This window comes from Pleuronectes platessa, chromosome 8 (genome assembly GCF_947347685.1).
Source record: "Pleuronectes platessa chromosome 8, fPlePla1.1, whole genome shotgun sequence".
In the NCBI taxonomy this organism is placed as follows: Eukaryota; Metazoa; Chordata; class Actinopteri; order Pleuronectiformes; family Pleuronectidae; genus Pleuronectes; species Pleuronectes platessa.
The window spans coordinates 21,321,881-21,349,865 of NC_070633.1; the positions used below are offsets into that span (position 1 = coordinate 21,321,881).

General features: G+C 44.3%; 1 protein-coding gene across 2 annotated transcripts; it reads left to right on the plus strand.

Annotated features, from left to right (window-relative positions):
- Window positions 1-1,327: 1,327 nt before the first annotated feature.
- On the plus strand, window positions 1,328-26,950 carry elf1 (E74-like ETS transcription factor 1). 2 transcript variants are annotated; one of them, XM_053428264.1, is made up of 10 exons: window positions 1,328-1,723; window positions 16,784-17,112; window positions 17,549-17,605; window positions 20,462-20,636; window positions 20,960-21,064; window positions 21,187-21,348; window positions 21,483-21,566; window positions 22,258-22,450; window positions 22,631-22,990; window positions 24,062-26,950. In XM_053428264.1, the coding sequence occupies exons 2-10, from the start codon at window positions 17,041-17,043 to the stop codon at window positions 24,852-24,854; spliced, it is 2,001 nt and encodes a 666-aa protein (XP_053284239.1). In that variant the 5' UTR covers window positions 1,328-1,723; window positions 16,784-17,040; the 3' UTR covers window positions 24,855-26,950. The 2 variants fall into 2 exon arrangements, with proteins under 2 accessions (XP_053284239.1, XP_053284238.1); XM_053428263.1 differs by lacking the exons at window positions 1,328-1,723; window positions 16,784-17,112; window positions 17,549-17,605; window positions 20,462-20,636 and adding an exon at window positions 20,719-20,816.
- The last annotated feature ends 1,035 nt before the right edge of the window (window positions 26,951-27,985 follow it).

Sequence of the window (27,985 nt, forward strand, 5' to 3'; positions counted from 1 at the left end):
GGAACTAAACTTGCTCGTGTTTTTGTGTGTTTACATAGTTGTGCTGGATTTCAGCAGCTCTGCAGTGCATTACTCTGAAGAGTTTATATCTCAAGAAGTGCACAGTTTCCACAAAGGCTTTTTGGGGCTGTGGACGATAATTCCACAGGCAGTGATAAATGGAGCTTGTTTGGTGTACCTCTCCCTCACAGCAAGGCTATCAATTTGCTCTGAAGCAAACAGCTGCTTTCAACTGAGCTGAACTGTACTGAGCCAAGGCCGGGAAGAATTAATGTGATGATGAGAGCGCTCAGTGGAGATTGAGAGGGTGATTTCGGGGGTTTGAGACAAACCGACCCAGCTACAGTCGCAGCTGAGTTTTATGGCTTCATTTTTTACAGAAACATCTTCAGAAGACATGTAGTGGTTTATCTTCATGTTCTTCTTCAACATTCCTTCTCTTATTTAAACATTTGACCTCTGTTGAATATACTACACGGGGCTATTCAGTGGAACTCGTGTATACATTGGTGCACAGACAAGTGTGAAGACACAGCCTGTTCCACCCAAACCACAGACCACCACTTCCTGTTTGTGTGATTTTCATTTCTGATAAAGAGTCTTATCAGGTCTCAGCTTGATCCTAACTTTATACATGTCAGTAGAAATGATGTGCGTCACCTTCCTCAGCTGACACTTTCTGCACATTGTAAAAGCACCTGCATGTAAAATCAGACACATGAATACTCAGTTGTTTGACTTAAACCCCGGCTTGTGATGATTGTTATAAACAGGAGCTTTCCCGTCCCCAGAAAGAGCACTGACTCTCAAAGAGGAGGAGACGGAGGAGGAGAAGGAGGAGGGGTAGAAAGATTGTGTTTCTGTTTTTGTCTACCTGCGTTGAAGCACTTGCTCCCGCCTCAACACATTTGACTTCATTGTTTCCTTCCCTTTCCACCTCACACTGGTAGAATTTGTTTTATGGGGCTTTCTCACTCGGGCAGAACAGCTCCCCCACAAGTCAGCAGCCTAACTGGCTCCACGACACGGCCGATAGACCCACAGTTCATTGTAAGTGTTGTAATGGGACAAGGAGATGGGAACTTTACTTCTGAGCTGCCACACAGGTTTTATGCCGGGGCCCATATTGTACGGTCAAAGTCTAAACGTAAGTGCATACCTGTCCAACTGTTTACTTACACCTCCAGCACTCCTCCGCCTCTGCAGGAGAAACCCGTCTGTCGTCTTTCGTGTTGTTTAAGGTGTGGCCCCCTGGTTGGACCTCTCTGCTCTCCCCTCCCCCGCCAGAGTCCCGACCAATCGCCGCCGCCGAACAGCTCACCTGAAAGGATTTGCATTCAGGGCCCATACTCGATGCTGATTGGCCAGGTGAAAGCACTCTGCCCCAGGGCTCTCTTACCAATGGCGACAGTGCTGGGTGACTCATAGGGAGAGGACAAGTTTCTTCACTACACTTCTCCTTTTTCTGTTTCAAACAGCAGCCATTGCATTGTCTTTTTCCCCCACCGCATCTTCAGTTTTGTTTTGCCGCTGTGAGAAAGACGTGTGCCGCCGAGCAGCGGTCCACACCTTCAGAAACACTTTCCCGTTGGAAAGCACCTTGGATTATTCCCTGCTTTGCCTTTTGTTGTCCATTTTTCTTCTTGATTTTCATTGGTTACTAAGACCGAGACCTGTTCGGTTGCTATTATGGACAGTGTCACCCGAATCCTGTGTCTTTGAGGTTAGTGATGAATACTTCTTCTCCTCTCCACACTTTTCTCTATCTAGATGGTTATTTAGTGGGAACAAATGAAATGTTTAAATCAATATTATTACATTAAAGGGTTAATGTACATGTTTTCTGATGTGGTGTTTGTAAGTGAACAGGTAGCTGGGTAGATAGATTGCCATAAGGTTCACCTTTGCTTTAGTTTTAGCGTTTTCATTAGCACTTTAAAATTCTCGCAATGGAGCTGTAACCTGTCATCCAGGTTCAGTTGAGATACCTGCTCCCCCCCCCCCCCCCCCCCCCCCTCCCCATCTAGCTACTTCAAAACCTACTTGTATCAAATATGTAGCTCAACCAAACAGCAGCTAAATTCATAAAACATATGAATATGGTAGTTTGTAAAGCTTGTAATTCGTTACACGTATCAAACAATTCCCCTAAAACTCCACTGACACTTCATGGCTTGACACGGTGTGAGATCACGTAATAGCTTTGTGGGTTTCATGTTTCTCCTTTTAAAAAAAACTAATCACAATGTTCTTATTTTTGCTGATATGTCTGTTGCTTTCTATTATAAATTGTTGCCTTATATGGCGTGCTGAAGCAAGGGCGGGAACAGTCTTCTGCAAGCCCCCTTGACCAAGCCCACATGTATTTTTGTTGGTGTGGTAATCAGTAATTAGACATCATGTCAGTTCTGATCCCTGATTGCTTTTCAGACCTGGTGAAGTTGTTTAAATTGTTAAACGCTGCATTAGTTGAGAAAGATTCACACTAGTTAAGCTGTTGTTGCTCTTCACTGTCTTGTACATGAAGTCAGTTGTGCAGCGCCTCACGCATCAACATCTTAAGTTCATCAGAACAGAATGCTGCTCATCTTGTAACGTGGGGGATCAGAGTGGCCTCATTCAGCTCAAAGGGAAGTTTGAACACAACACTTTGCTTCCTCTTTTTTATGGCCATTATTCTTAGCTGCTGTTCCCTAACGTCAGTTTTTTCACCATCTACCTGTTAAATGATTCTGTTTGATGTTGTCGAGTATCTGTTTCTAAAAGTTGCTCAGTGCAGCAGAGATAAAAAAAACACACAAAAAAACACACTTCCTGTTTCATCAGAAACCGACTCTGCACCATGTGAACCACAGGAGTCATGTGCACGTACATTTTCACAGAATAAACAGTTGGTTAAAGCAACATTTGGATTCCACTCCCACTTGCTGGTGAATCTGTCTTTAAATGTTGCTGCAGGTCGAAGATTTCCCTCCAAGTTTGGTCCGAGTTTTTTTTTTGTTGTAGTTATTTGCAAAATACCTAAGCTTGTGATTGTTTCACGTGTTTGGCATTCAGAATTGATTTGTGTTGATGTAATGTCTAATCCTAACTTTCAGTTGGGGCCTTAGACAGGAGACTGGGAAGAGATTGCTTCAGAAATACAAGAAGAATTTCTCTACTGGATCATTAACTGAACAATGACTGGGTGTGGATCAGTTTGCTTTGCACTGGGAAAGCACACAAGTTGTTTTTCTGTATCAGTATTTGACACGTGACTCTGTGAGTCAATGGCTCCGTTGTGTGGAGTTGGGATGAGTTTGCATTTGACCTACATTTTTCATTAAACTCGATGCCCACCTCGATTTGGATTGTAAATTAGGCTCTCCTGTCTCAGAGGTGGAACTCACATTGAAGCTGCTGTTTAGTGAAGCTTTGTTTGTCATGAAGCAAGGGAGGGAAGGGGAGGGGGGGGGGGGGGATTGACACTAGTGTCAGGTTTGCTCTTCTCTCAATACAAAGTCAACAAGTCCTAGACTGTAATTAGATCATTAGTCTTAGGCAAGATGATGGCGGCGTTGGAAAGGAGCGGTATGGCGAGGTGGCATTTATTACTCGCAGCCCCAGCATGCTGAGATATGTAAAAATGTAAGAGTCGTGTTTCAGGAACATGCATTGGAGTTAATAACTACTCAGACAACCGTGATGGTTCAGGTACAATCTGTTTTCTTCTGCTTTGAATGGATCAAGAGCAGTTTCCTGTCGTTGGGTACAAACTGTTCTTTATCACAAAAAGGATCCACAGTATTTCACTGTACTTTATACATCCTATCTGTTGGCAGCAGTAATGCAAATATGATGCATTTGTTCAGACTTAGTATTGGACTGATTGGAAGTCAACAAGCTTTAACTCAAAATGTTTGGCCTTAAGCTGCAAAGTAGAGAAATAGTCGTATTTTATATTTAAAATCATGTTCTAAACCAAAAAGAGGCATAATTACATCTTTAGTAAAATATTTTTCACATTAATGGATATGGGACAAGTTATTACCCTTTTGTAAGTAAATTCATGTTTACTAGATTACTTGAAATATCACCTTTTTTTTTAAGTCTCCTCCCTCTGAATAATTGTCCCATTTATTAAAGAGGATGCAGAGAACCAGGTGACTCATAGTGAAACTACTAGATGCCCGTCTTGTTTACCCACAGGTCGTTATCTTTTTCATAAACCCGCGCTGCAAAGTGAGAAAGCAGAGTCAGGGCTCCTGTTCCCTTCTGATGGTTTCACTCGGCTGTTTAATATTAAATCAAGATTAGATTGGCATCATGTTTCCACGTCAATTTCTCCATCTCTTCTTTACTACTTAAATTTCCACAACACTCTCTTCTTCTGGAGAGGATGGATGGAGACCTAAAGGTTAGAGAAGTAGGTTTGTGACGGGAAGTTCGAGCCCCATGTGTGCTGGGAAAATCTGGGCGGGGAAAGTTAATGTGTAACCCTCTCCTCTGTCCCAACCGCTACTGTCATGGTGCCGCTGAGCAAGGCACATACCGTATTTCCAAGTGTTTTAAACTTAACTACGCCAACTAATGCACTGCTGCAACACTCCCTTGGTAAATAAAGTCAAATAGATGAAGCAATTGTCTGCAAATGTTGCAACTGTCTCATATTTGGAGCGTGCTGGGACTGGCAGCGGGTCGTTCTGGAGTACGTGTGTCGAACCAAAACTGTGTTCATCATATCTGAGCACTTTCCAAAAAAGTCCACCCCCCCTCCCCCCAAGAAACAGTGATGTATTTTTCTTCTTTTTCTTCAGAGTTGTTTCCTGATAACTGGTGGGAAGGATGTGATGTAATACTGGACTTTTCAGTGATTGTAAAACTCCTCCTTGTACTGACTGAGGTTGGCCCAATTATTTTATTGATTCTTTACTTTTTCCTTGGTTGAGGATGAGTTGTAAAGTGACAAGACTTTGAATGAATTTTAAACCATATAAATACAAGTTTTGATAAAAACCTATCCACAAATTGTTTACTCTTACATTCAAACTGTCAAAGACACAAACTCCCAGCCCAAAGTTGTTACCCTATTTTGTTTGTGCAAAGACGAAATCCACAAGTTTGCAGATCAGAGACTCCCATGAGTCTGAAATGGGTCAAAGCCAAGAGCGGATCATTTCAGATGCAGAGAGAGAAAGAGAGTGTGTGTGTGTGTGTGTGAGAGAGAGAGAGATGATATGTGAAATATCAGGTCACACCTTTTGATAACACTCCTGGTTATGCAACGCACAGTGCCGGTCAGGGTGCAGATTCTGTCTGCTGTTAATATGGCCTGCAAATAGGTTCACTTATCGCAGGTTCAACACAGTGCATCATGCTCGGTGGTGGAAAGCTGAGTTCATTAACTCAACGTTTGAACTTAATTAAACCGCTTTTACAAAAGGTTTTATTCCACTAAGTGAGATCTATCTGACATCTGTGCAGTTATTCCAGTTCTGATTAGATGTTTGAACACGAAACCATGCAATCGATGTTGACCAGCTTCAGAATAGAATGCTACTTTCATAGAACTTGCGTTTATATAAGGTGTTAACTATAAGTTGAACAAGCTGAAAGATATTTTAAAGTTGGTCCGACAATTTTCTTTTTTCAGTGTATACCAACAGGAAGGAATTATTGCAATTGTTACACAATCACTACCTATATTGTTGAAATCCTAATTGCAGTTCATGTAACTAAATTTAAACTTTATTAATAGACAGAAGTGAATTACTTTATGATGGAAATGTTGATCATTCAGCCGGTATCATGATAAACGTCTATCTGTCATAGTCCTAGTTACTCACTGAACTTGTGTGGGTGGAGGCAGTTTGAGGTGCAGCATTATTTTGTTCCAGATAAAAACTCTGTGCAGAGGCTCATAAACGTTTCCATGAGCTCGGCCTGTGTTTGAAGCTCGGTCATCTGTGAGCATATCATTTGTAAATACAGGAATATGATACACGTATGACTTTCCTACCAGCCACCTTACTGCTGTAAACTGTGAGCACCGTACACTGCAGCGGCCTGAGCGGTGTTTTTCTTCCCAATTATATGGGTTCCACCCTGCATGAGGTGACATCATGCACAAAATAGGCTCCCAGCTGTGAGATGGTTTTGCGAACGTAAAACCAACATGCTCTGTGAAGTAAGTTTGAGCTGGTGTCTCATGCCAACTCCCTCACACTCCCCCTGGCTAATTTAAACATTGTGCTGGTTTTAACGCTGTATCACTTTTAACAAAGAGGCATTCTGACCCAGGCACGGAGGGAAATTGATTTCCCACATGGTTTTTCAGAGGCTTTGGTCCCAGACACCCATCTGCAGTGGTGTCTATGTCTGGAAGCTCCAGCAGCAGGCTGTCATTTTGAGAACTGGCCAATGCCCATAATGACTCCGGCATTCAAATAATCTGCCGAACTGCTGTCTGAGTGGAAAGGTCTTAGCTCTGGAGGCCGGGTTTATTTATATCGTGAATTATTCATTTCTCTCTGAAACCTTGCCTCCTTGACTTTTATGATTTGCTTTTATATTATACATGATGGTGGCGTTGTTTTTTCTGTGTGTGAGTGTCATGGGTTGTGGCTGATGAGCTGACATACAAGGGCTGAACCACAGGTTTGACAGGTGCACACAAAACAATCCCCTACACTAATCTTCACCTCAAACAAATTTTTATCTTGTACGACTACAGAAATGACTGAGTTCTGGGGGATGGTAACTCGACAGAAACATCTCATTTATTCATAATTCATCCATTAAGCAAATCTCAATTATTGTAGCTATACATTGCAAATGCTAGCATTTTAGCTTAATGGCTTTTGAGAATGCGGATGCCCCATTCACATCAAAACAAACAGTTTGACCTTATTCTGGACTCACAGCATGTTAACGCTTGATGGTGGTCATGCTTGACACAGTCGTCATAATGGCAGCAAACACAATATGGCTTTCAAGCTAACATCCCATGCTAGCTATCAACAAGATGCTAAAGTGAAGTTGAGAGGAAATACTCCACAAGCAGATGAACGTACACAAGAGCTGTGTCTCAATTCAGTGGCTGTATCCTGCGGAGGACCCGGACTACGCAGCCGCTGTTTATCAGTGAGAACCGGGTTGTAGCTACGACAGTGCTGAACCATTCCCTGTTCAGTTCAGTTCTTTGATTCAGTCCAGTAACAGACGTCTACTACACAGAGTCGTCTGTTTATTCCTGTCGTCCTTTTGCCACAAGCACACCGGGCCTCTGCTGAGCTGCCTGAGGCCCAGCTGCTCTCTCTCTCTCTCTCTCTCTCTCTCTCTCTCTCTCTCTCTCTCTCTCTCTCTCTCTCTCTCTCTCTATCTCTCTGTCTTCTACCACGTCAACTTTACGAGCCCCGTCCCTCTGCTTGTTCCCAAGCAACAGCCACTCCTTGTTTACCTTTGCGTTTTTGCATTGTGATTTCTCGTCAGAACAACATAAAGCCGGCCGCCCGGGGGACAGATAGGACGGCCTCTTTAGGCAAAGCAGTGCTAAAGCAATGGTTACCGTGTTGTTAAGGCCGCAGCTGGATGTGTGTATCTTCCTCAGAGAGAAATAGAGTTAGATCCATCTCTATTAAACTCACAGGCTTATCTTCTCCTACTTCCCTCGTATAATTAATACCAATCTCTAATTTAGTTAAATAATAACACCATGCAAATATTTCGTTATATAACCCGAGTGAGCACATCTGTCTATAACCAGGCACTTTATTGTCCTCATCTCCTGCAACCATGCTACACCTTCCCCTCGGCCCGACTGTTGTAAATTAGTGTATTTCATAAAGCCTTCTCAAATATTGACCGAGCAGGACAGATTGTCCTTATGCTTCCTGCACTGAGCTCAACCATGGCTTCAGAAAAGTGCAATGAACATTTGATTGATGTTTGCACCAGTTGGAATATATGGAGGATATTAAATAGGTTGGTATTAGTGTAGTCAGCCTAATTTTTACATCCTTGATGCAGGCACACAGTAGTTGGCAGCCAACGATGACGAGATCTATAGTGACAAGAAACAAGTGGTGTTGTAATGCCCAAAGTATGCCATGACTTCATGGGAGTGTCAGTTTAGTCACGAAGCTTAACAGTTTTTCCCTCTGACCCTACTTGAAGTATGCATAGTAAAAAGTAACGACCCGGCACCTCTGTCCTGAGATCAAGGAATGAGCACACGTTTGCCGGCTCTGAGATTAGATATAAAAACACTGGCCAGTGATACCAAATACCACACTGACCCCAGGATCCAATTGTGTGAAATCAGATAAGCTGTCTTGAAGGGGCTAAGCTGTGAGTGGTCCTGTCTGTGAGGCTTTGCAGGGGATCAGATGAGAAGAGCTGATTTAGTCGCTATTAGCTGTTAAACCGAGCTTGATCTGTCAAAATCTTGAAAGCAGCTTTGCCAAAGCTGCAAATTAGCTTGTTTCACGGCGCTGTATCTTTTCCAACAGAGACAATGTCAGCATACACAATAGACACTGTATTGGTGTAGTCATTTTCATCTCTGTATGTCCTTCAGCAAATAATGTTTAGTGGTGGATTTGAACGAAGTAGTTTTGTGGGAAATAGGCTTATTTTCTTTCTTGTGATGAAAATTTAGATGAGAAAATTTAATACCACTCTTGGGTCTGTGTGGTGAATATGAAGCTGCAGCCAGGAGAGAGTTAGCTTAGATCAGCATAAAGACTGGGAACAAGGGGGGGTTACCCTGACTCTGCCTGTGTCTACAGACAAAAAACTCACTGCTTTTACTTTTCTATTTAATACTTAGTTAACAGCTGCTGGCTCCAGCTGCATATGTAAACAGACGTGAGAGTGCTGTCAATCTCCTCATCTAACTGAGAAAACAATGGTGCACGTGTTTTTAAAATGTTCAGCTATTCTTTAAACTGCAGCTTCATCCCAAATGTGAGTTGATTCCAGTTCTCTTTGATGCTCCTACCTCTCCAGGCGTGTTGTCTCCTACATATTGCTGCATGCCTGACTATGGGTGGACACATCAGCCCTGCTTGTGTCCAGACCTGTTTGGTATGCAGCCTCCTTTGCAACAGCTGGGTCCCCTGTTCCCAGCCTAGACTCAGACTCGGAGCCCTGAGATTACCTAGTCGTTTGCTGCAAGGCTGGCGTGGAAAGTATCTTGGCAAAGTTCACAAAAGTAGAAACGCAGCAAGTGGAATTTTTTCCCCCCTTTGAGAAAATTAGCTGTTGTGGGAAGTTACATAATCAGATGAATGCCATTAGCACAGACATTGGCATGCTGGTTTGTCCTTCACCTTGTTTTTCAGTTCAGCGTGGGTATGCTGCTGGTATTTGGGTATGATGTCCTCTCTTGCTGCCTGCAGTATGTCTGTGCTGTGACATGTTAATATTGGTATGAAGGTAAACACATCAGAGATAGGTGTGTGAGTCAGCACGTTGGTATCCAGTACTGGTTCTTCACTGGTTCTTATGGAAACACTCCAGGACTTGTTTTATCTTTTATTCTATAGACAGCCTCCTGTTTATATCTGATGCCTATAGGGGAGGCTTGGTTACTGTATAAAAAGGAGAGAACTTAGCATTTCCAGTCTAGTCATGCATCAAATTGCCAAAACAACAGCAGGATGAAGCATTTGAAATATGTCTAAAAGAAAAAGGAGTCATCATGTGCAGTTCGAGGCAGCCGAGTCACGCACAGGCTTGCATGTTTTATGTCCTTTACCTTTTGTGTTTTTTTTTTACTTGGATTGATTTTGAGGTAAATGGAATGACAAATGAGTTGAGACCCAAGAGGATATAAGGAGTGAGACGACCTGCTCTTACCTCCCATAGTCATAGAATAGAACTCGAACGTACTGTTGTCAGAAATGACTTAAAAGATAACTGTCAATGTTAATAACACTCAGAACAGGGTTGTATTTGGCAGGTTTTCCATATTGTTTTGAGCCTGATGGGTCAGACGCCACATTTGTCAGTTAAGGAGGAAAGTGGACGTGGTCCTGCTGGTGGGACTGTATCAGGAAATGTGTCACTTCATTTCCTGACATGAATTTCTCCCTGCGGCACCTACATTCACAATGCTGGGACATTGTTACTGATACACCTATAATGAGGAGTTTCCATTTAAAAGCAGGTTTGTCTACGATCAACTTTAATCTAAAATAAATAATATTTAAACATATCGGCAATGACTTTGTTCGGATTAGACCAAAATTATAAAGAACCCACGATGATTATCATCAATAGATGAAGCGTTGTGTCTTTCTTTGTTATAATATGTATTTACACATTATATTTAAGGATTTATTTAGTGGTAAGGTCGCTGCTATGACCATGGATAGATTGGCCTGGCCCAAAAAATTGTAGTCTCATTTTGGATTGTTAAAATACTTGGATTTGCCTTATCCTTGCCTTATCCTTTTGTCATAGCAAACAACGATGTAAAAAACATTTAGTTGTATTCCCACGTTTAACCTGCTCCGGCTGTGTCACCACTTAAAATGTCAAGCATTACTGGAGGAAGATTAGGTTGCTTTCAGTGGTAACCCTGATCAAACATGACACTCACCCCGTCATTGATGCACCTCACCAGACCAGACGAGCCCTACATGTTACTAACAATGTCCAGATGTCTTAATAGATTCACGCTGGCTTCAGATCAGCAGATCAAACTGATTTTTTAGAAGTTTCAAATGTCCTTTCTAGAAATTTGCTGCAATTTCCTGTCCTGTTTTCACAACTTCATCGGTTCTTCCTATCTGTGACATGTGTCCTGTTGCCACACGATAGAACTAGGCTGTTGTTTTGATGCATCTGTTTAAGTTAAGACATGTCTCTCTGTCACAATACTTCATCACACATCTGGTAACATGGTAACAATACACCCGTCGTGACACATGTTTAGTTTTGAAGGATTTGATTGTGATTTGGATTTGTGCTAGGATATCTCCAGGCTCATCATTTGTTCACATCAACTAGAAGCAGAAGTTATTAACAGATGGGATTTCTTGTTAACGAATGTCTTGTGTGTGCGTTGATGTAGATGTTCGTGGTGGCTCATGAAGAGGTTTTTTCGGTGGGCTCTAGTTGCACAGACAGCTCATCTGTGAACTTTTTCTCTGACCTATAAGTTAAAACTGCGTGACAGGAAGTTTGTAGCTGTTCTGAGAATCTGTGTGAAACCGACTCATGGGGCCAAGTCAGATGTTTGTGTGTGTGTGTGGTGTGTATGTGTGTGTGTGTGTGTGGAGGGGTTAGTAATACTTTTTCTGTTTGCACGCCTTGTGTCAGCATTGTGTTGAAGAGGTGTCTGCAAATGGCAGGTGTGGATTTGAGAGTCCTGTTGTGATCCTTGTAAACTCACCATCACTGTCATTCAACAATTTGAGTGTTGCAGACTTCTAGACGTAAGAATGCAAGAGATTTTCTGCTGGTATATCTTATCTGATCTACTTAATGGTGCGTTAAAATGCCTATTTGAAGAATTCTATTTATTTTTTAATGCAAAACATGTTTTCTGGTGAGTGTATCGAGTAAAACAGGCCCAAGGTTTATCGACCATCTCCGAACAGTCCAATTGAACACATTAATGTCCATAACATCCCTTGGGACGATGTTTACTCCATTATTCATGCATGGAAATGTTACCTGTATCACACGAGTCACATCTACGAGAGTCGCTGCGTGATGTTTGAGAAGGAAGGAGGGGGAGTCTAGAACTTTCCGCTCTTACACAGAGGAATACGTTTTCGTCTGAGTGTGGTTTAACAGACAGGAAGCAGCAGAACTGACTGTTCAGTGATGCTGTTCGCAAGATTCACAGGTCAGTTTGTGAATCTTTGTGACGGCAGCCAGTAACAGTTAAGAATGTGTCACTTACATTTAAGTGACTATTGGAATCTGACGTCTGGGTACAGTTCTGAACTTTTAACTCAGCAAATGTTTGCACTTTCATCCCTGTCCTCAAAGCCACGGTATCCTACTAGTACTGCTGTCTAACCATTAAACGCCCAAATGTTACATCTGATAGAGTTAGTTGGCACAAACAAGAGTTGTCACAGGAAGGCATGGGTCCTTCTCCCAGAGCCCGAAGCCTGAGTGGAAAAGTACAAGGTTTGCACGAGATGAGATTAAATTCCATTCTCCCTCTGAAAGCCGGTGCTTGAGGTGACGCCCAGTGCCCCCTGTAAGACAGACACTGTCAGTTTGGGCCCGTGCTCACTTCTCGTCTGTGTTTTCTGATGCCTTGTGTTCTGCAGCTGCGTGCTGTTACGCAGTGTCTGTGCCCGCTTCTGCCATTTTATCACCATGCATGGTGTGACCTCAGGATTGCGGGGAAAGCACTCCTTTTTATTCAGCTCAATAAACTTGAGTTGGAGTTTGAAACAGGGTGAGACATGTTGTATTGCGCAACGCTGCATGGCGAGTAAAGTGAATGCTTCGAAAATACTGTATACATAACAGTCTTTATGGTGCTGACTGTGCTGCAGTGAAAACCATCTGTGTGGGGTTTTTTTCTCTGTTGTTTGTCTGATGGTTAGTTCAATGACATCTGGGTAAAGCATGCTGAAACGGCTGCTCTCCATAAATGATGACCAGGATGCTGCAGTGCCTCATATGGGCTATCACAGGGCTCCAGGAATGGGCTCCAGCCCCATATCACTGAGTCATTTCCTTTACAGGAACCCAGAGGATCCTGCAAAAACCCCATGTCTGTGCTGACAACCATTCAAAAACATGGCAGTGGTGAGCCCACGCATTTTCTGCCATCTTGCACATCTGTGTTTCTCTGCACGGCTGAGCTCAGAAAACCAAACCCTACTTGTGTACTGTGAAGAATCCCCTCTGTTGGTATTGAAGAGTCTCTCCGATCACACGATCACTGCTTCTGTCAGTTTTGAAACCTTTTCACGTGTAGGACGACCTTCTATTTACATCAGTTTTAACAAGCCAAGCCTGTCCAAGAACGAGTCTCTCATTTTGAGACCATCTCGTATCACAACCCTCCCAGCACACACATGCTGAACAATCGTGTCACCTGTGGAAATCTGCATATTTGTAACCCGAGCTGAAACCGGCTGATAAGTAAAGTTTGCCCTGGTCCTTTTCTCTGGTATCTCACAATGTTTGCACTCACCACATTCGGGGTGAGTCACTGCATAGTCATTCAATTGGCTTAAATTACCTCCTTTCATGGTCAACAATGAGCTCAGCTGAGGAGAGTAAAGCGGGGGAAGTAAGGCCTGCTGGGAATACTCCATTTGTTCATGAATCCTGACTCTAATTGGTTGTTATTGCGACTGGCAGTCACCATACTGTAGGGGCGAGGTAGGCCAGTGTTTGCTTTATACTCCCCCCCCCCTAGTCTGCAGCTCATCAGGCTGCCATTCGTAACAGACAGCCCTAATTGCTGGAGATTCACCACGGTCACATGATAAGGGCCACATGGAGCCATACCATCAGCTGACCACATGATGGTTATCTTTAGAGCTGGTATTCTGATAATCAAATAGTTGTCACAAATCACATTTAAGAAACATTTCCTGGACAAAAGAAACTGTTTTGAATAAGTTGATTAGGCATTATGATGGATTCAGATTGTTATGAGAAGGGTCAGGGGTTATCAGCAGGGATTACACTTGGATTACTCATCGATATTTTTTATATATATATTTATATTGTGTATTATGAAATTGACAGAAGGCACAGAAATATATCAAATCTGCGGTTCTCCTCATGTCTTCTGAACATGTTAGCATCTTTCAGCGCTTTGTTTTGATTTCATAACCTGCAGCGTTACTGTTTTTGTTCGGTGAAAGCAGCTGTTTTCAGCAATATCCCTAAAAACAGACTCTGCATGCTCAGCAACAAATAGATGACAAGTTAGCAACTACATTCATCAGCTAGATATTTCCCAGAGGAGGGGGTTGAGACCAAAAACAGAGGTAAAAGAAATTGAATATAGGAGTTATACACAATGAATTATGAATTATGATAATGTGCAGCATCCTCCAGGTGAATGTTCCCAATATGCTCCCAATATGTCAGTGCTGCCCTCAACTGCCCAAAAAGCAATGATTAGTGGGTCTTTAGAATAGTTATATGTCTGTCAGTTAATCATCTGATTGTTCCAGTGCATGATGGCATTTTGCCTTCATAAAGTTTTTAACAGCAGGCACTAGTAGGAATAAGAAGGAGGGGGGGGGGGGGGGGGGGGGGGCTGCTCGGTTGTGTGGTTGGTTTTAAATGCAGTTGCACATTTCATGCTACAGACCGCACCGAGATGCCTCGCCTGGTGACCACACTAAAATACCCTGTGTCAGAGGAAAGGCCCCACCCAGTCCGAGTCACAGGCGCTCTATCCCTCCCTTCGCTGTTCTCCTCCTCCTCCTCCTCTTCTTCTTCATGACGTATAGTGCAGCTACAGCCCAGCCCCTGTGCTGGGACAAGGCAGCTGTTGTGATGTGCTGGGGGATAATGTGCAGGCTGTGTCTGACTAATGGCTGGCTCTCTTGTATCCCTGTCTGCTGCTAGCACCATGCCAACTGGGCCATCCAGATCAATGAAGCCCTGACAGGAGGGATGTAGGCAAAGAAACGTGCACACAAACGCTGACACAGTTTGATACACTGTAGCATGAAACACAACAAAAGAAAGGCGATTAAAGGAAACACTGTGACGTCTTGATTCAATCTGATTACATGATGTAATAACAGTCCGTTTCCTGTCATCTGATAACCCGTAAATGGCTGGATGCTGATGATTTGCTCATCCTTTATCCACAGTCCAGCCTGCAAGCTCGTAAGCGGAAATATTCACACCAATAGCTCCACAACTGTCCATAAACATAACTGACACTGTGACGGTTCGAAAGGGGAACTGAGAGGCTCTTGTGCAGAGAACGCCTGATGGTCTAGTGCGAGCAGCTCCTCAGATCTGGGATGGGAAGGGCGATCGCAGAGTGGTCCCATGTGATGCGGACCGCTGCACATTTGTCTGATCCCATGTAGGGTGTCCCGGTTCAGCTTCACAGAGGGCACTTGAGGGCATCTGCTGTAAATGTGTTAGTGTGTGGTCCATGTGTGAGAAGGCAAGTACACGTCCACCCTCGTTTTTATTTTTTTCATTTGTCCTTTGTTACCTGATTTATCGTAAAGCCCTGCTTTTATTCTTGAGTCCGTTAATGTCACCCTCTCCTGGAGCAAACACGCCACGGAGATCACGAAGATCTCCAGACGTACGGCGGCAGCATCAAGCCCAGCAGAGGCGACAATCGGCTGTAGTGAAACACCCGTCTGTTGTCTGTCTCCCAAGCGATGCGTTCCAGACCGTGGCCACATGTTGATAATCTCTCTGGACGCTCAGCAGAAAGATGAACTACATCACAGCATTAAATTCGACATTTGTTTGTCCCCTGCTCCCCCTTCTCTTTCGCCTCCTCCCCTGTTACACCCTCCTTCCCGCTGCTTAATACAACTGGCCCTAGTATGCAACTTCATTAGTCACACAGGGATTTCAAAGCGAGTAAACATTGCCATCTCTAACTTCTCAAGTGCTGCCAGCTCTTTGGTGTGTGGGAAAGAAGAGGGCGGGGGGGTTGCGGCTCTTGGGTCTCCTAATCCATGAATTCTTCAACCCTTCCCCGTCCTTTAGCCCCCAAACCTGCCTGTGGGTATCTGGTTGTTGAGATACACCTCGACAAACACACACACAAAATAACAAGCAAACGACCTCAGGTTTCTCTCCCCCGCCACCTGCGATCACAGTCACTCCCTGAGGGTCAGCACAGAGGGGATTCCAGAGCACCATCAGATGACTGATCTCTCACCTGTGTGTGTGTGTGTGTGTGTGTGTGTGTGTGTGTGTGTGTGTGTGTGTGTGTGTAACTCTGTATAAAGGAAGAGTTTGTGCTGACCCTCTCTTCCACAGATCCCCCTCATATGACCCTAATACCAGCCCCCTGATGATGTGCTGAGGAGTCTCTCACATTCAGGGACAGAGCCATGAAATTAGAGCTGTTTGAGATTAAATCAAAATAAACCGTGCTCTCCTCCTGATCCTGCTGACTCTACGCTGAAGTGTTGTGCTTAGTTCAATCCTAAAATAATTTATTGACAAGTTTACAGACAGAAGATTAATGTGAAATCATTGTGAAGATTGATCCAAGTTACTTTTAGAGTAAAAGAAACGGACATCTGATGACCCCAGCTTCTTAGATGTGAGAATGTAGAGCTCTTAAATGATAGTTAATATGAAACTGAATAAATTTGGGATTGTTTGATATTTGAAGATGCAACCTTGTGGTTTAGGATACTGTGTGATCAAGATCTTTCACTACTCCTCACGTTTTATAGACCAAACGGTTAATTGAGAAAATGACTGACGGATTGGAAATAACAGTTTGTTTGAAGATGGGATTTAGAGTAAAAGCTAAAATAGCCCTTTGCACCTCTTTTTTTCTTAGCTTGATCTTGATTAGGAGTTGTAAGGCAGGGAGGCAGGAATTATCCAGTGATCCCATTCCCCTCCTGAAACTTGTGGTTTCCATGGCTTTGGACATCAGAAGTAGACATGGCCCAGATACAGCTTGTGTGCTGCCTGCTTTTAAACTTTGTACGTCTGTTATTGTTCCAATGGTGAGTTTAGGCCTCAGAAAGCACCAGGGCTTTTCTACATACTATCTCTGCCTCTCGTTTCTTTCAGCAACAGTAAACTGATCTAATACAGTATGTCTCCTAACCACCATCTCTCTCTCTGTCTCTGCCAGGTGTTGATGCACCAGGGACCCAGCCTCTGTGTCACAGAGGTAAGAGGCTGCTCCCACCTGGGCCACAGCACTCCTCTGAAACTTGGCTCGTGGTCTCTCTCTCTCTCGCTCTCTCTCGGAGCACCCAGGTCGGAGAACAGGAGCAGGACGACGACAGGGTAACCATTTTGTGAGGCATCTCACTGTGCTGAGAAGGAGGCGGAGTAGTCATAGCCAGGATATTTAAGGCTGCTCTCTGCCCTCTGAACTCCACCGCCATGACGACTGCAGTGCAGCCCACTGAGCTGGTGTTTGAATTCGCCAGCAATGGGATGGATGAAATCAATCAGGTACATGTCACATGGAAGAAGCCACCATTTAACCTTTTTTAAACTGGGCTTGTAATTCACTTTTTTTATTCGGTGTATTGTGTGCGGTCTCTTCGATAAATGTACGACTTTTTAAAGCTGAACAAAGAAAGCTTTGTCAGAAAACAGCATGGTTAGTAGGGCAGGATTATCCAGGGTCCGGGATCTTTAACTCTGAGAACATGTCGGGGAACGAGGCAGACGGAGGTGGAGGATGGAGCAGACAGGAGGCCTGCAGACAGGGGTGTGCGCTCTTTTGGAGAAACAGAAATGGAAAGACTGAAAAACCTGCCGCGAGTTTAGGCTGCGTGGGAGGGAAAGGGTGGGGCCTGGCGCTGAATGTGTTTACGACACACAGGTTACTGTGTGTGCATACGATGTGAACCTTTGCCTATGTGTCTTTTCATTGCTTGGTCAGGTGTGCAGTTATCTCATCCCCATGTCCGTCACTGAATCCTGTGGAGCAGGATTGATTGTAAGTGTGGAAGTCTGTGTGTGTTCATGTATACCAGTATCTGTATGTGTGTATCTAGAGTGACACATTGTCACTTGAGCCCTGAATAGCACCGGTTCAGGCCGAACCTGACAGACCAGTTATAAGGCTTGTTGTCAGGGATGGGATGATTACACTGAAAGGTCTTGCATTGTTCCAGCGCTACAGTTTTGTTCCTAGCTGCACCCACTTAACCTGTTATGCAAGCAGTACGCCCCTATTTACAATCCTCGAAATACCCCTATAAGAAACAATGAATTAACGTTTTGCCACAGTGGCCATTTTGTTTCTGCTGGCTGGTGTAAAGATTTATTTTGGCCGCAATAAAGCTGTTGGCGCTGAGTGGAATCATTAATGATCAGCCCCACTATATTGGTAGAGTATCATGTAATGCCTGCAGGTATTAAGCTGCACTATCTATCGCTGATGCAACTATAGGTAGCCATGAATGTTGCCCTCCCGACATAAAGTAAAACTAAAAGGTAGGGTTCTACTTTTAAACATGATCGTATCTCACGCTGGAGTCCGTTATACTTCATAAACTAAGTGTGCAGACAGTCCATTGTGTTTGGGCAGGTAAAGCAGAAGAGAGTGTTGGGAGGGAACAGCCTGCACAGATGCTGTCGCTGTCAAAGGCAGAATGGGGAACTCAAAAATGCAAATGGACCTGATTCTTATCGCTACAGTTTCCCCACTAGAAACACTGTTCGAGTCACCAAAGAGGAACACGCTCTTAAAACCTTTATACTGTTCATTATTATTCATCGGACAGTGTGGAGCTGCTTCTCCTGAGTGCCCCACCTTTTCACATTTCTATACACCTTGCTCATTGTTATTATCCTGCACATTGCAACATGTGTTTCATCCGGTTTACATGATAACACAAAGAAGATGTTGCCATCATAAACAGGATCCAGTAAACATCAAAACAAGTGTGGAGACGGCGTCCTCAGTCGTCTCTTTCTCTGTCAGCAAACTGCGTGAGCATTGTGTGTTTGACGGGGGGGGGGGGGGGGGGGGTGGTCTGTAGCCCAATAGTTCAAATGCCTTCTGCTCACACACTTGACACTCTCACTCAAGGACAGCAAGCATCATTTAAGTCCAGATGAGGAGAGGTGGTAGCCTCCCTGTCTCGCTCTCTGATAATATGTCTACCAAGGAATCCGAAACATGGGAAACATCCAGCGTATGTCAGTGAGACACTGATAGTGCCTGTAGTCAAAGCAATATCCACAACTCTTATTAGACCCAGGAGGCCTTGTGGTGTCGCTGCTGAGATGAGACCAGATGTTTGCTGCTCATCCTCAAAGTTGTGATCAACGTCCTCTACGCTCACAGACAGTATGCACAGCGCATATGATCAATGTAATGGTAACTTGGGCTAATAACTGCTGTTGTTGCTAAGAAGGCCTAACCATTCCACACCATGTCCAAATGATGAGCCGGTCTGTTAGTTTTCTGGTTAAAGTGTAGCCAGAATGGAAGTGGAGCTAACTAACAATTAACCCCCCCCCCCCAACGACTAAGGGTCCACACACCTGGTATGCCTCGAGGTCCAAGCCAACAATGGACACTTGTGCTAAGAGACAGATACGCCTTTATTCATGTTCCGCTAACTGCACTCATTTGTCCATCTGTTCCCCCCCTTTAACCAGGTTGTCACTGTAAAGAATGTGGTTTCATTGATCTACACTGTTAGAAATTAAAATCAATAACTGAATAATGCAAACAATCGCAGAGAAAACGTCTCTGCTAGTGACTGCGTCTCAAGGGAAGATGAAATCCTGCTGCTGCTGGTGAACCCAATCAGTGCTGTTTCAATGAACAAACTCATCAACATGTTTTTATTGTTCTGTTCGAGTGTGGTTTGGACACATTTTACATGCAGAAGCCGATTCTCAATACCATCTGCTTGGCACTGTCATGAAGGAGAAATGCTTTCAGAGCTTTTTTTGAAGTGTAGTCTGCTGCCATCTCCTGGTGGTGAGTTGACGCTGAGTGTTTCTGCATCCAACTGCAACCAGAGGTGACCTTTTTAACTTGACAACGAAAAGCTGAAAACAAACGTTATATTTCAAAATCGGGCCCCCCCTGCTGTATACAAATAACCCTAATCTACCAGACAGGGATCAGAATAGGAGTGTTAGAGGACCATATGACACTGTTATTCAAAGGACTGGGTAAATCCTTGGGTCCCTCTTATTGACAGGAACCGAGCTCTCAGTGAGCACCCTTCACACGGCCTGTGTGTGATGAGCTCTCATGCATGTTGTGTCTCTCAGCTGTTCTCCAAACTGCCCCTGCTCCTTGCCCGCATCAAGCTGTGCCATGCCTGAAATGAGAGGCCAGGGTCAGAATTCCCCAAGCACATTTAGTACATGATGAAGGGGGTGCTCGCCTGCAGTTCATGATTGATCCATTAACATTCATTCGGGTTTATATAATCTCTGAGCATTAGATTAACATCTCAGGAGAAGTAGGCCAAATCAAACAGCTGGTTCCTGTCTTCTTCAGCGAGTCCCTGTGGACCGCGGGAACACCACAGAAATGAGCACTCCTTCATGCCGTGTGCCTCCATATTAGCTGAAATTGAGTATGAATCCACAATATTTTACAAGGTAATAAAAATAAGAGACCAGATCGGGTTATAACATTAATCTGATGTCATCTGGGGGTTTTATATTGCCTTTATGATGTGTAGTGGAGGAATTAATGATGTTTTTATTGCATATACACATATGTATTCGCTAAGACCGTCTGTCCCTCTACTCCCAGTGGAAGCTCCCGCGTTGCAAAACCTCATACCTTTCTCCCTGTGTGTGTTCTGTTTCCGTTCAGCTGGACGACCCATCAGTGTTCCCAGCGGTGATTGTTGAGCAGGTGCCTACGGCCGATCTGCTGCAGGTCTACTCGGGCCTGGATTCGGACGAGGTGCCCAATGGCATCATGGTGGACACCACCCTCCATGTGGTGGAGGCACCGTCCATCTTGGTGGGAGGTGTGGACCTCTCAGGTAGACATATTTTACTTAAATGTGACCAATCATTTTTAGGCCTAAATCCGAGCGGTTAGAAAACAGGAACACTGTGTCTCCGAAGCGATTCGGACGAGGTGCCCAATGGCATCATGGTGGACACCACCCTCCATGTGGTGGAGGCACCGTCCATCTTGGTGGGAGGTGTGGACCTCTCAGGTAGACATATTTTACTTAAATGTGACCAATCATTTTTAGGCCTAAATCCGAGCGGTTAGAAAACAGGAACACTGTGTCTCCGAAGCATTTCAGAATAAAATCATGTCAGAAATCTCATATGGATGAATTTGTGTTTGTCTCAGAAACAACAGTGTCGGATGGAGAGGACAGCATGGAGACGAGCGAAGCCGCAGCAGCTCTTCTTAACATGGAGTCTCCAAACAACATTTTGGACGAGAAGCGTATGAGTAAGTTAATTGCACTGTTCATACTCTACTGTTACTCCAGGTTTAATCCTCCATCATTCTTACCTGGAGCATGAAACTGATACTGAGTGGTTATTCATGGTGTGTGTGTTATTTATATTTAGTTCACACCTATGGCGCTCTGCTGGAGTCGGACCTGACGTACACCCCACTGAGGCCTGACCAGATGGACAGCAGTGCCCTTGACATGTCCCTCGACGAGGACACTTCATCCATGGATGAGATTCCTCAGAAGTGTCCCTTGAAACCTCAGAAAAAGAATAAAGGTAGGTGTTATTTCTCCCGTTTGTTAGAACACAGGAATGAGCTCTTTTACTAAAGCGTCAGTGTTGTAGTAATTGGATGATTTCACTGTGACCTTTCCCCTCATAATGCACCACCCTCTCCATTTGAATCATAGTGAGGAAGCCGAGGGCGGTGCGTCCCTGCTCCCCAATCACCACCCCTAACCTGCCACTCAGGAAGAAGAGCAAAGAGGGCAAAGGTAAGTCTCACTAACTGGAACGCTTTCCTTTAACGAGCCAATAAAAACCAAGGTCTGTCCTCCTCCTGTGGGCGCCCTGTTTCCTCTGGTGGAGTGTGCAAACAGCAGTTCTCCACCCCTGCAGTCCAGCTGGGTTGAATTCGGCCCAGTTAATGGATGAGGGGCTCTCACAGTGCCGTGTTTCACCGGGAAACAGAAGTGATTGCAGGCCGGAGGGCACACTGATGCTCTGCCGATAGAAGCAGACTCGTGCTGCTCGGTGTGTGAGCCCTCATTGCACGATACAGTGTGTGACACAAACAGGAGGGGGGCTGGAGACGGAAGGTCCAGGTGCACAGATATACATCACCCTGTCACGGTGTCTGGGATTCAAGTGACTGCTGGGAGTGTTGCTGTTTTTAACCACTTCTGGCTGCACTATCTCACAAATTGGAGTAATCTACTCCCGGGCTCTGTATAATTAATTTCCCTTCCAGCCGCACATGCACACACAAACACAACTGACAACAATGTTTATGAGAAAAGAACAGTTTCCCCTGTAACCCCCGCAGCTGCCATACAACATTTTAAAGTAAAATATTACAAAAATAAATTATTGATGTGTGTATCAAGGCTCTAAGGCCCGACCATGAATGTATGATGTGCCTGAAAGTGAAAAACATGACTTAATTTACCGCGCTCCTGTTTGCAGGCAACACCATCTACCTGTGGGAATTCCTATTGGCTCTACTGCAGGATAAGAACACCTGTCCCAAATACATCAAGTGGACCCAGCGGGAGAAAGGCATCTTTAAGCTTGTGGACTCCAAAGCTGTTTCAAAGCTGTGGGGCAAACACAAGAACAAGCCCGACATGAACTATGAGACCATGGGAAGAGCTCTCAGGTAAGAGGAACGCACAGATGCAGCAGCGTTGTCCAGCCCGTTATGTCTCAACCCCGGAGACATGAATCCACTGACATGTTCAAAGCAACACAATGGAATGACAGTTACATTTTTTACGATACTCTCAGATGTGAATGATGATCGTGGCCGTGACCGCTCCTCATCTACGTTCTCCTCTAGGTATTATTACCAAAGAGGCATCCTGGCTAAGGTGGAGGGCCAGCGGCTGGTGTACCAGTTCAAGGAGATGCCAACTGATCTGGTGGTGATCGAAGACGAAGACATGGGCCCCGACGCCAACTCTGGCTACGGTAACCAGAGATCTAGCAACGGGAGGTCTGCGGCCCGCGGCGGTTCCAAAGGTCACGGGAGGGCTCACGGCCAACACCAAGTCTCAGTGAAGCAAATGAAGAAGGAGCCTAACGATGAATATCTTTACCAGGAAGCTAATGGTGGACACAATGGGCAGTTCCTTCAGTCTGTCCACGTGTTTCAAGCAAATCACGCCTCGCGCGACCAAGATCTCACACAAGCTATGAGGTGAGAAGAAAACAAATACCCGAAGTTATTCACACTTTTACCAGAGCTGCTTTAATTTCAGTTAGCTTAGCTTATCGTAGCATAAAGACTGGGGATAGGAGGACATTGCTTGGGTTTGCACGTAGTGGGAGCTGTTGGGTTTTTCTACAATTTTGTAAAGTTACCTTTAGATAATGTATGTTGTGATTTGTGCTAGCCTGACTCTGCACACAGTGATGGAAATGCTTCTTCGGAATTTAATAAGGTGTTTGGCTAACAACAACTTGTTGCATTACTGCCACCTTCTGGGGTGGAGTGTGTTCAGGATGATTGTTGGGGCCCGGTCACACATATGCAGATGCAAAGTGAATATCTTGAGTTTTTTATTTTATTTTTATTCGCCTCCTAGCTCTCACAGTTTCTCTGAAACGCTCACGTGTGATGAGGCCATTATCTAAAATAAAAACATTACATCATAACCTGTTCGTTAGCCATGCTAAGCTAATCTAAGCAAAGATAACTAGTTTTTTTATAGCAAATGTCCTCTCAGTTTCTGAGATGCACACACAACATTAGTTATAAATGCAGCACAAACACATGCACAGACACAGTAAAACAATATGTCACAATCCAATTTTATCGTATCCAGTTGCTTTGCAGTGAATCAGAACCTTGTAATTCTCAGTTTATGTTCAAGTCAGAAAGGTGCGGGTTTCACCAGCGTTGCTCGTGTGTGGTTGTTGAGATTTGTTTCCAGTATTGCTGTTTGCTTTTGTATTGCTTGTGTTATTAATGTGTCATCAGTCATCTGGTGTTGTTCCTGAGCAGTTAAACATAGTGTGCAGTTAGGAATCAAGGAGAATAATGATTTCTGCGGCACAGCTGACAACGCCGTTTGTTATATTAATAAGGGCATTAGTTCTGCTGTTTAGGATCATAGCTGTGCACTGGGTAACTTTCTCTACAGGGTTCCATTAAAAAATAATCCTTGTCTATATTTGCGAGGATACAAACTGAATATTCAATTACAGCGGCTCTGCCTGAGAAGATGAAGAGACACCAGTACACACTCAGTTTGTTTTGTCTTTTCAGGACCATCACTGCTCCTGGATCAGTTCCTATGGTCCTGACGTCTTCTGGCTCTCTCCAGTCTGTTCTGTCCAACGGGGACACCAGTCATTCCTCCCCCCCTCGGGTTATTCTCCACACCATGCCCTCCACCACAGCAGGTGGTAAAGATATGCTCACCATTCAAACAGCCTCTCTAGCAGGTGGAGCCAACTGCCTGGAGGACGGCCTCCCACAGCAGCTCCTGGTCTCCAATCTGTGCTCCTCCGCCGTTTCCAACTCCTCCTCCTGCACTTCCCCTCCAGGAGTCATTAGTTCCACCGCTTCCAACCTCAACGGCCTCCCGCGCCTGGTCGCCATCAACACCACCTGCGGGCAGACCATGGTGGCACAGCAGCCTGGCACAGTAATTGCCACGGTGCTCAAATCCAGTGATCTCTCTGGGCTGCAGGTCAAAGAGGAGATGCTGGACCCCAGCTACTTTCAGTCGATGGTGAACGGCGATCCATCACTGGCGGCACATACGTTTGACAAAGAAGAGATGGAGGTAGGGGAGGCAGAGCTGCAGTACAGGACTGTGATCATCGATACCAGTGGAAACCAGTGCCAGGAATATGCAAGTGAAACTATAATTAATGGACATTACTCCCAGAGCAGCAGCCCTAGTGAAGGCCTGACCCCTGTGGAGGAGCTGGAGGTGCGTGGGGAGATGTCCCTGCAGCCTGAGCAGGGAAACAAAGGCCTGCAGGAGCTGCCAATGTCTCTTCAACTGCCTGTAAACTTTATCCAGATAAAGGCAGAACCTGCAGAGGTCTAGGGCTGCAGGACTCGAGCACACAAGCTGAACCAAAAACAACAATTCAATCCATTTTGACCACGGACTTTGTTTTATTTTCCCGCCACAATGATCAGAGATCAGAAGTGAGGGATCTTGCAGCGCTTTGCTCTTAAAGGTTGGTCAGTTCAGCCTCAGGATTTATTGTTTACTCACATATTTTGTGACCATGTGCCTAATTTTAAAAAAATCAAATTTTAGTGTTTCGTTTTTTCTAAGAAGTCAGTTTCGAGATTTGGTATTATTATCTGTAGACATGAACCCCAGCACACACAGACACAGACACATGCACACCAAACACCAAACACCTCCCCATCTAGGAGAACAGCCATTGGATAAACCAGGGATTCTGTCTACCAAATGTGCCAGTTAGTGATTGTCTTCATTTCCATCTCACTGGATTTGTATTTTCAAAGAGGAGAACGCAGCAAACCAAATCCGGGGACTGAATGCCAAATGGTGCAATGAAATCACAATTCAAAAATCACACAGAGTGAATATGTGTGTTTTTAAACCCACACTCAACTTTCTTTTCCCACGGCTAAGGGGGTGGATGATGTGTCCAGTACGGTGAAATAAACACACACTCAAGAGTTAAAGCGAAGAGTACCCTACAGGAAGTAAAAAAAAAGAAAGAAAGAAAAATGGACTAAATGGCTTTTCAGACATTTAAGAGCTTATTACTCATTTATTTTCATATACACAAAAAGTTATGCATATGCTCTCTATTACTCCTGGCCTTAAATCACTGTGTTACTATGGAAATGGGCATTTTTCTTGAGCAGCACGGACAGCTCCACATCAAACCGTTTGCATCGAGCTGCAGAGTGAAGGCACAGCGAGCATTGAGAGGCACAAATAGAGAGGAAGAAAACACAGATTTTTATCAGCCGAGGCTCAGAGGATTAACCCCTGTTTATATGAAATTGAATATATATGATATATATATATATACACACACAATTCAGATTAAGTTTATGGCCACAGCAAATTTATTTATTTTCTGAATGTCTAAATTCTGTATAAAAAGACACATTTGTCTTCTATTTACATGCGTAAACATGAGGGAAAATACAAAGAATATGAACATTAATGCTAGGAAGTGTACTTGGTTGTTTCTTTTGTAAGACCGATGTTTTTCATTTGTACAGCCTCCCATATTATCGGCTTAGCTATTTTTCAGTGCAGCATCATTATTGCACTGTTATCTTCTGTTATTGTAGATAGCCGCTGTTGTGTGTCTGATTGAAACATGTACTGAATGTGCTTTGGGTTTCTTCTCTTAAGCGGACATACCTCTCTACCCTTTTTCAACAGTCAATCAATCGAGGCTTCGCAAATTTTAAGTTCTGTGTGATTCATTGTGTCAGATGTATCAGTCAATATCTCTTTGAAATCATATCAGAAGTTTCTTCAGTTGCTTGTGCTCTTAGTTTCCCTCCTTTCCTCTCATGTCCTCTTCTCCTTCACCTCGTCTCCTCTCTCTTCTCCTTCTCTACCTTTGTCTCCTCTCTGGGTCGGTCGAGTCTGTGCCTACTTTATTGTTTGTCCCACTTTGTTAAGGACCTCCTGTCCGATTGGCCCGTCAGCTCGGCCCGGGGATGAAGCCACATTGATCCTGAGTGGTATCACGGCTAAATTGGTTGTATTTTCCAGCTGGACCGACGCTGCAGAGTGAGGACATTCAGACACACTGACCTCCATCTCCACTGGCACCTGAGGACAGGAGTTAAAGTGCTGCTTCACGGCCCCACATCAGCCAAAGTGCTCTGCAAAGACACTCTGAATGTATAATTCTTTTTGGACAATCAATAATTACACTGGGTTTCTATTGCATTGAAATCTCTCTTCGAATGGGAACTTGCTGCTTTTTTATTTGCATTGTATATATACTCTTGCATCTCCCGGCCCTTTTCCGTAAAGCACTGTTGTCTGTGAGAGGTTGAGGTATGTCCACTGCTTATGTTTTGTTGCTTCTTTTGTCTTGGGTTGTCTATGGCCTCCCTTATGCTGAATATAGAATAGATTTTTAAGAAAAAAGTCAATGTATTAATTAAAAACAAATCCCTGTCACTGAATATTTTGTTTATTTGTTGTTTTGCTGCAGATATGGTGGTGTTGGAAATGTTGCGCGGCGCAGATAACATGTCACAGAAAATACGTTTTTTTTAAAGAAATGTAATTAATTTTCTACTGTTTCTATAATGAAACTTGAAGTGTGGAGTCGTATTGTTGGTTCAGCCACATGGTGTTTGAAGAGAAAGAAAAAGCGGGAAGCTGGATAATGAAGCCATTATCAGGCCAAAGACTGATTGGACTGTACTTAAGAGCAACACTCCTCCAGCTGCTGTGAATCCAGCAGCATGATGTGACTGACATCGCCAGAGCTGAAGACAGCTGAGTCCATCGCAGCTCACTGGGAGACAAGAGTGTGTGCGTGTGTTTAGGCTGTTGTTTGCAAGTTGAGAGGTTTCGGCTGACTTGGATTGATTCCCTTTTAGAGGATATGTTCAGTGTGTGTGTGTGTGTGTGTGTTCAGGGTAGAGGAGGGGGGTTAGTGGTGGTTGAGGAAGCTGTCTGGCAGCAGGGATTGCCTACTGTGCCTAGCTCCGTCTACACCCACTTGCACAGCTGTGTACCACACAATCCATTCTTGCCATAGGGTTATACACACACACACATGAAGAAAAAACCAGGCCAGCCTCTTCGCTCCTCTACAAACATCCTCCCGAGTTTTATGCAGATGGGAAAATAGTTTCACATGAGTCTGAAATCATTGCTCCGGCTCCACATTCAGCAACAAACAACCCTCCATTACATCTGAACAGACCCTCAGCTTTTTCACTTCAGACGCTCATCGATCGCCTGCCATATGGTAAGCGCAGGTTGTTATGGATTACTAAAATAATGAAAGGCTACTAACAGCTGCTACGTCTCCTTTGGTTAGTGAGTCAGAGACCCTGAAGACGGAGCGGGAGCCAGGTCCGGGGAGAGGAGGACTATTTCTGTGTCGCCTGCAGCCACTGACACAGCGCGAGTGTTTACTGCTGTGCCACGCTGCCTCTCTCAGTGGGACCAGTTGAAGTATGACGGCTGACATTATTGTGCCTGCA

Bases quoted from the DNA above. Each gene is read 5' to 3' on its own strand.
- elf1 (XM_053428264.1), top strand. From the start codon at position 17,041: ATGACGACTGCAGTGCAGCCCACTGAGCTGGTGTTTGAATTCGCCAGC. The intron at 17,113-17,548 runs GTACATGTCACA...TTGCTTGGTCAG, and splicing joins GGATGGATGAAATCAATCAG to GTGTGCAGTTATCTCATCCC. The intron at 21,349-21,482 runs GTAGGTGTTATT...TTTGAATCATAG, and splicing joins ACCTCAGAAAAAGAATAAAG to TGAGGAAGCCGAGGGCGGTG.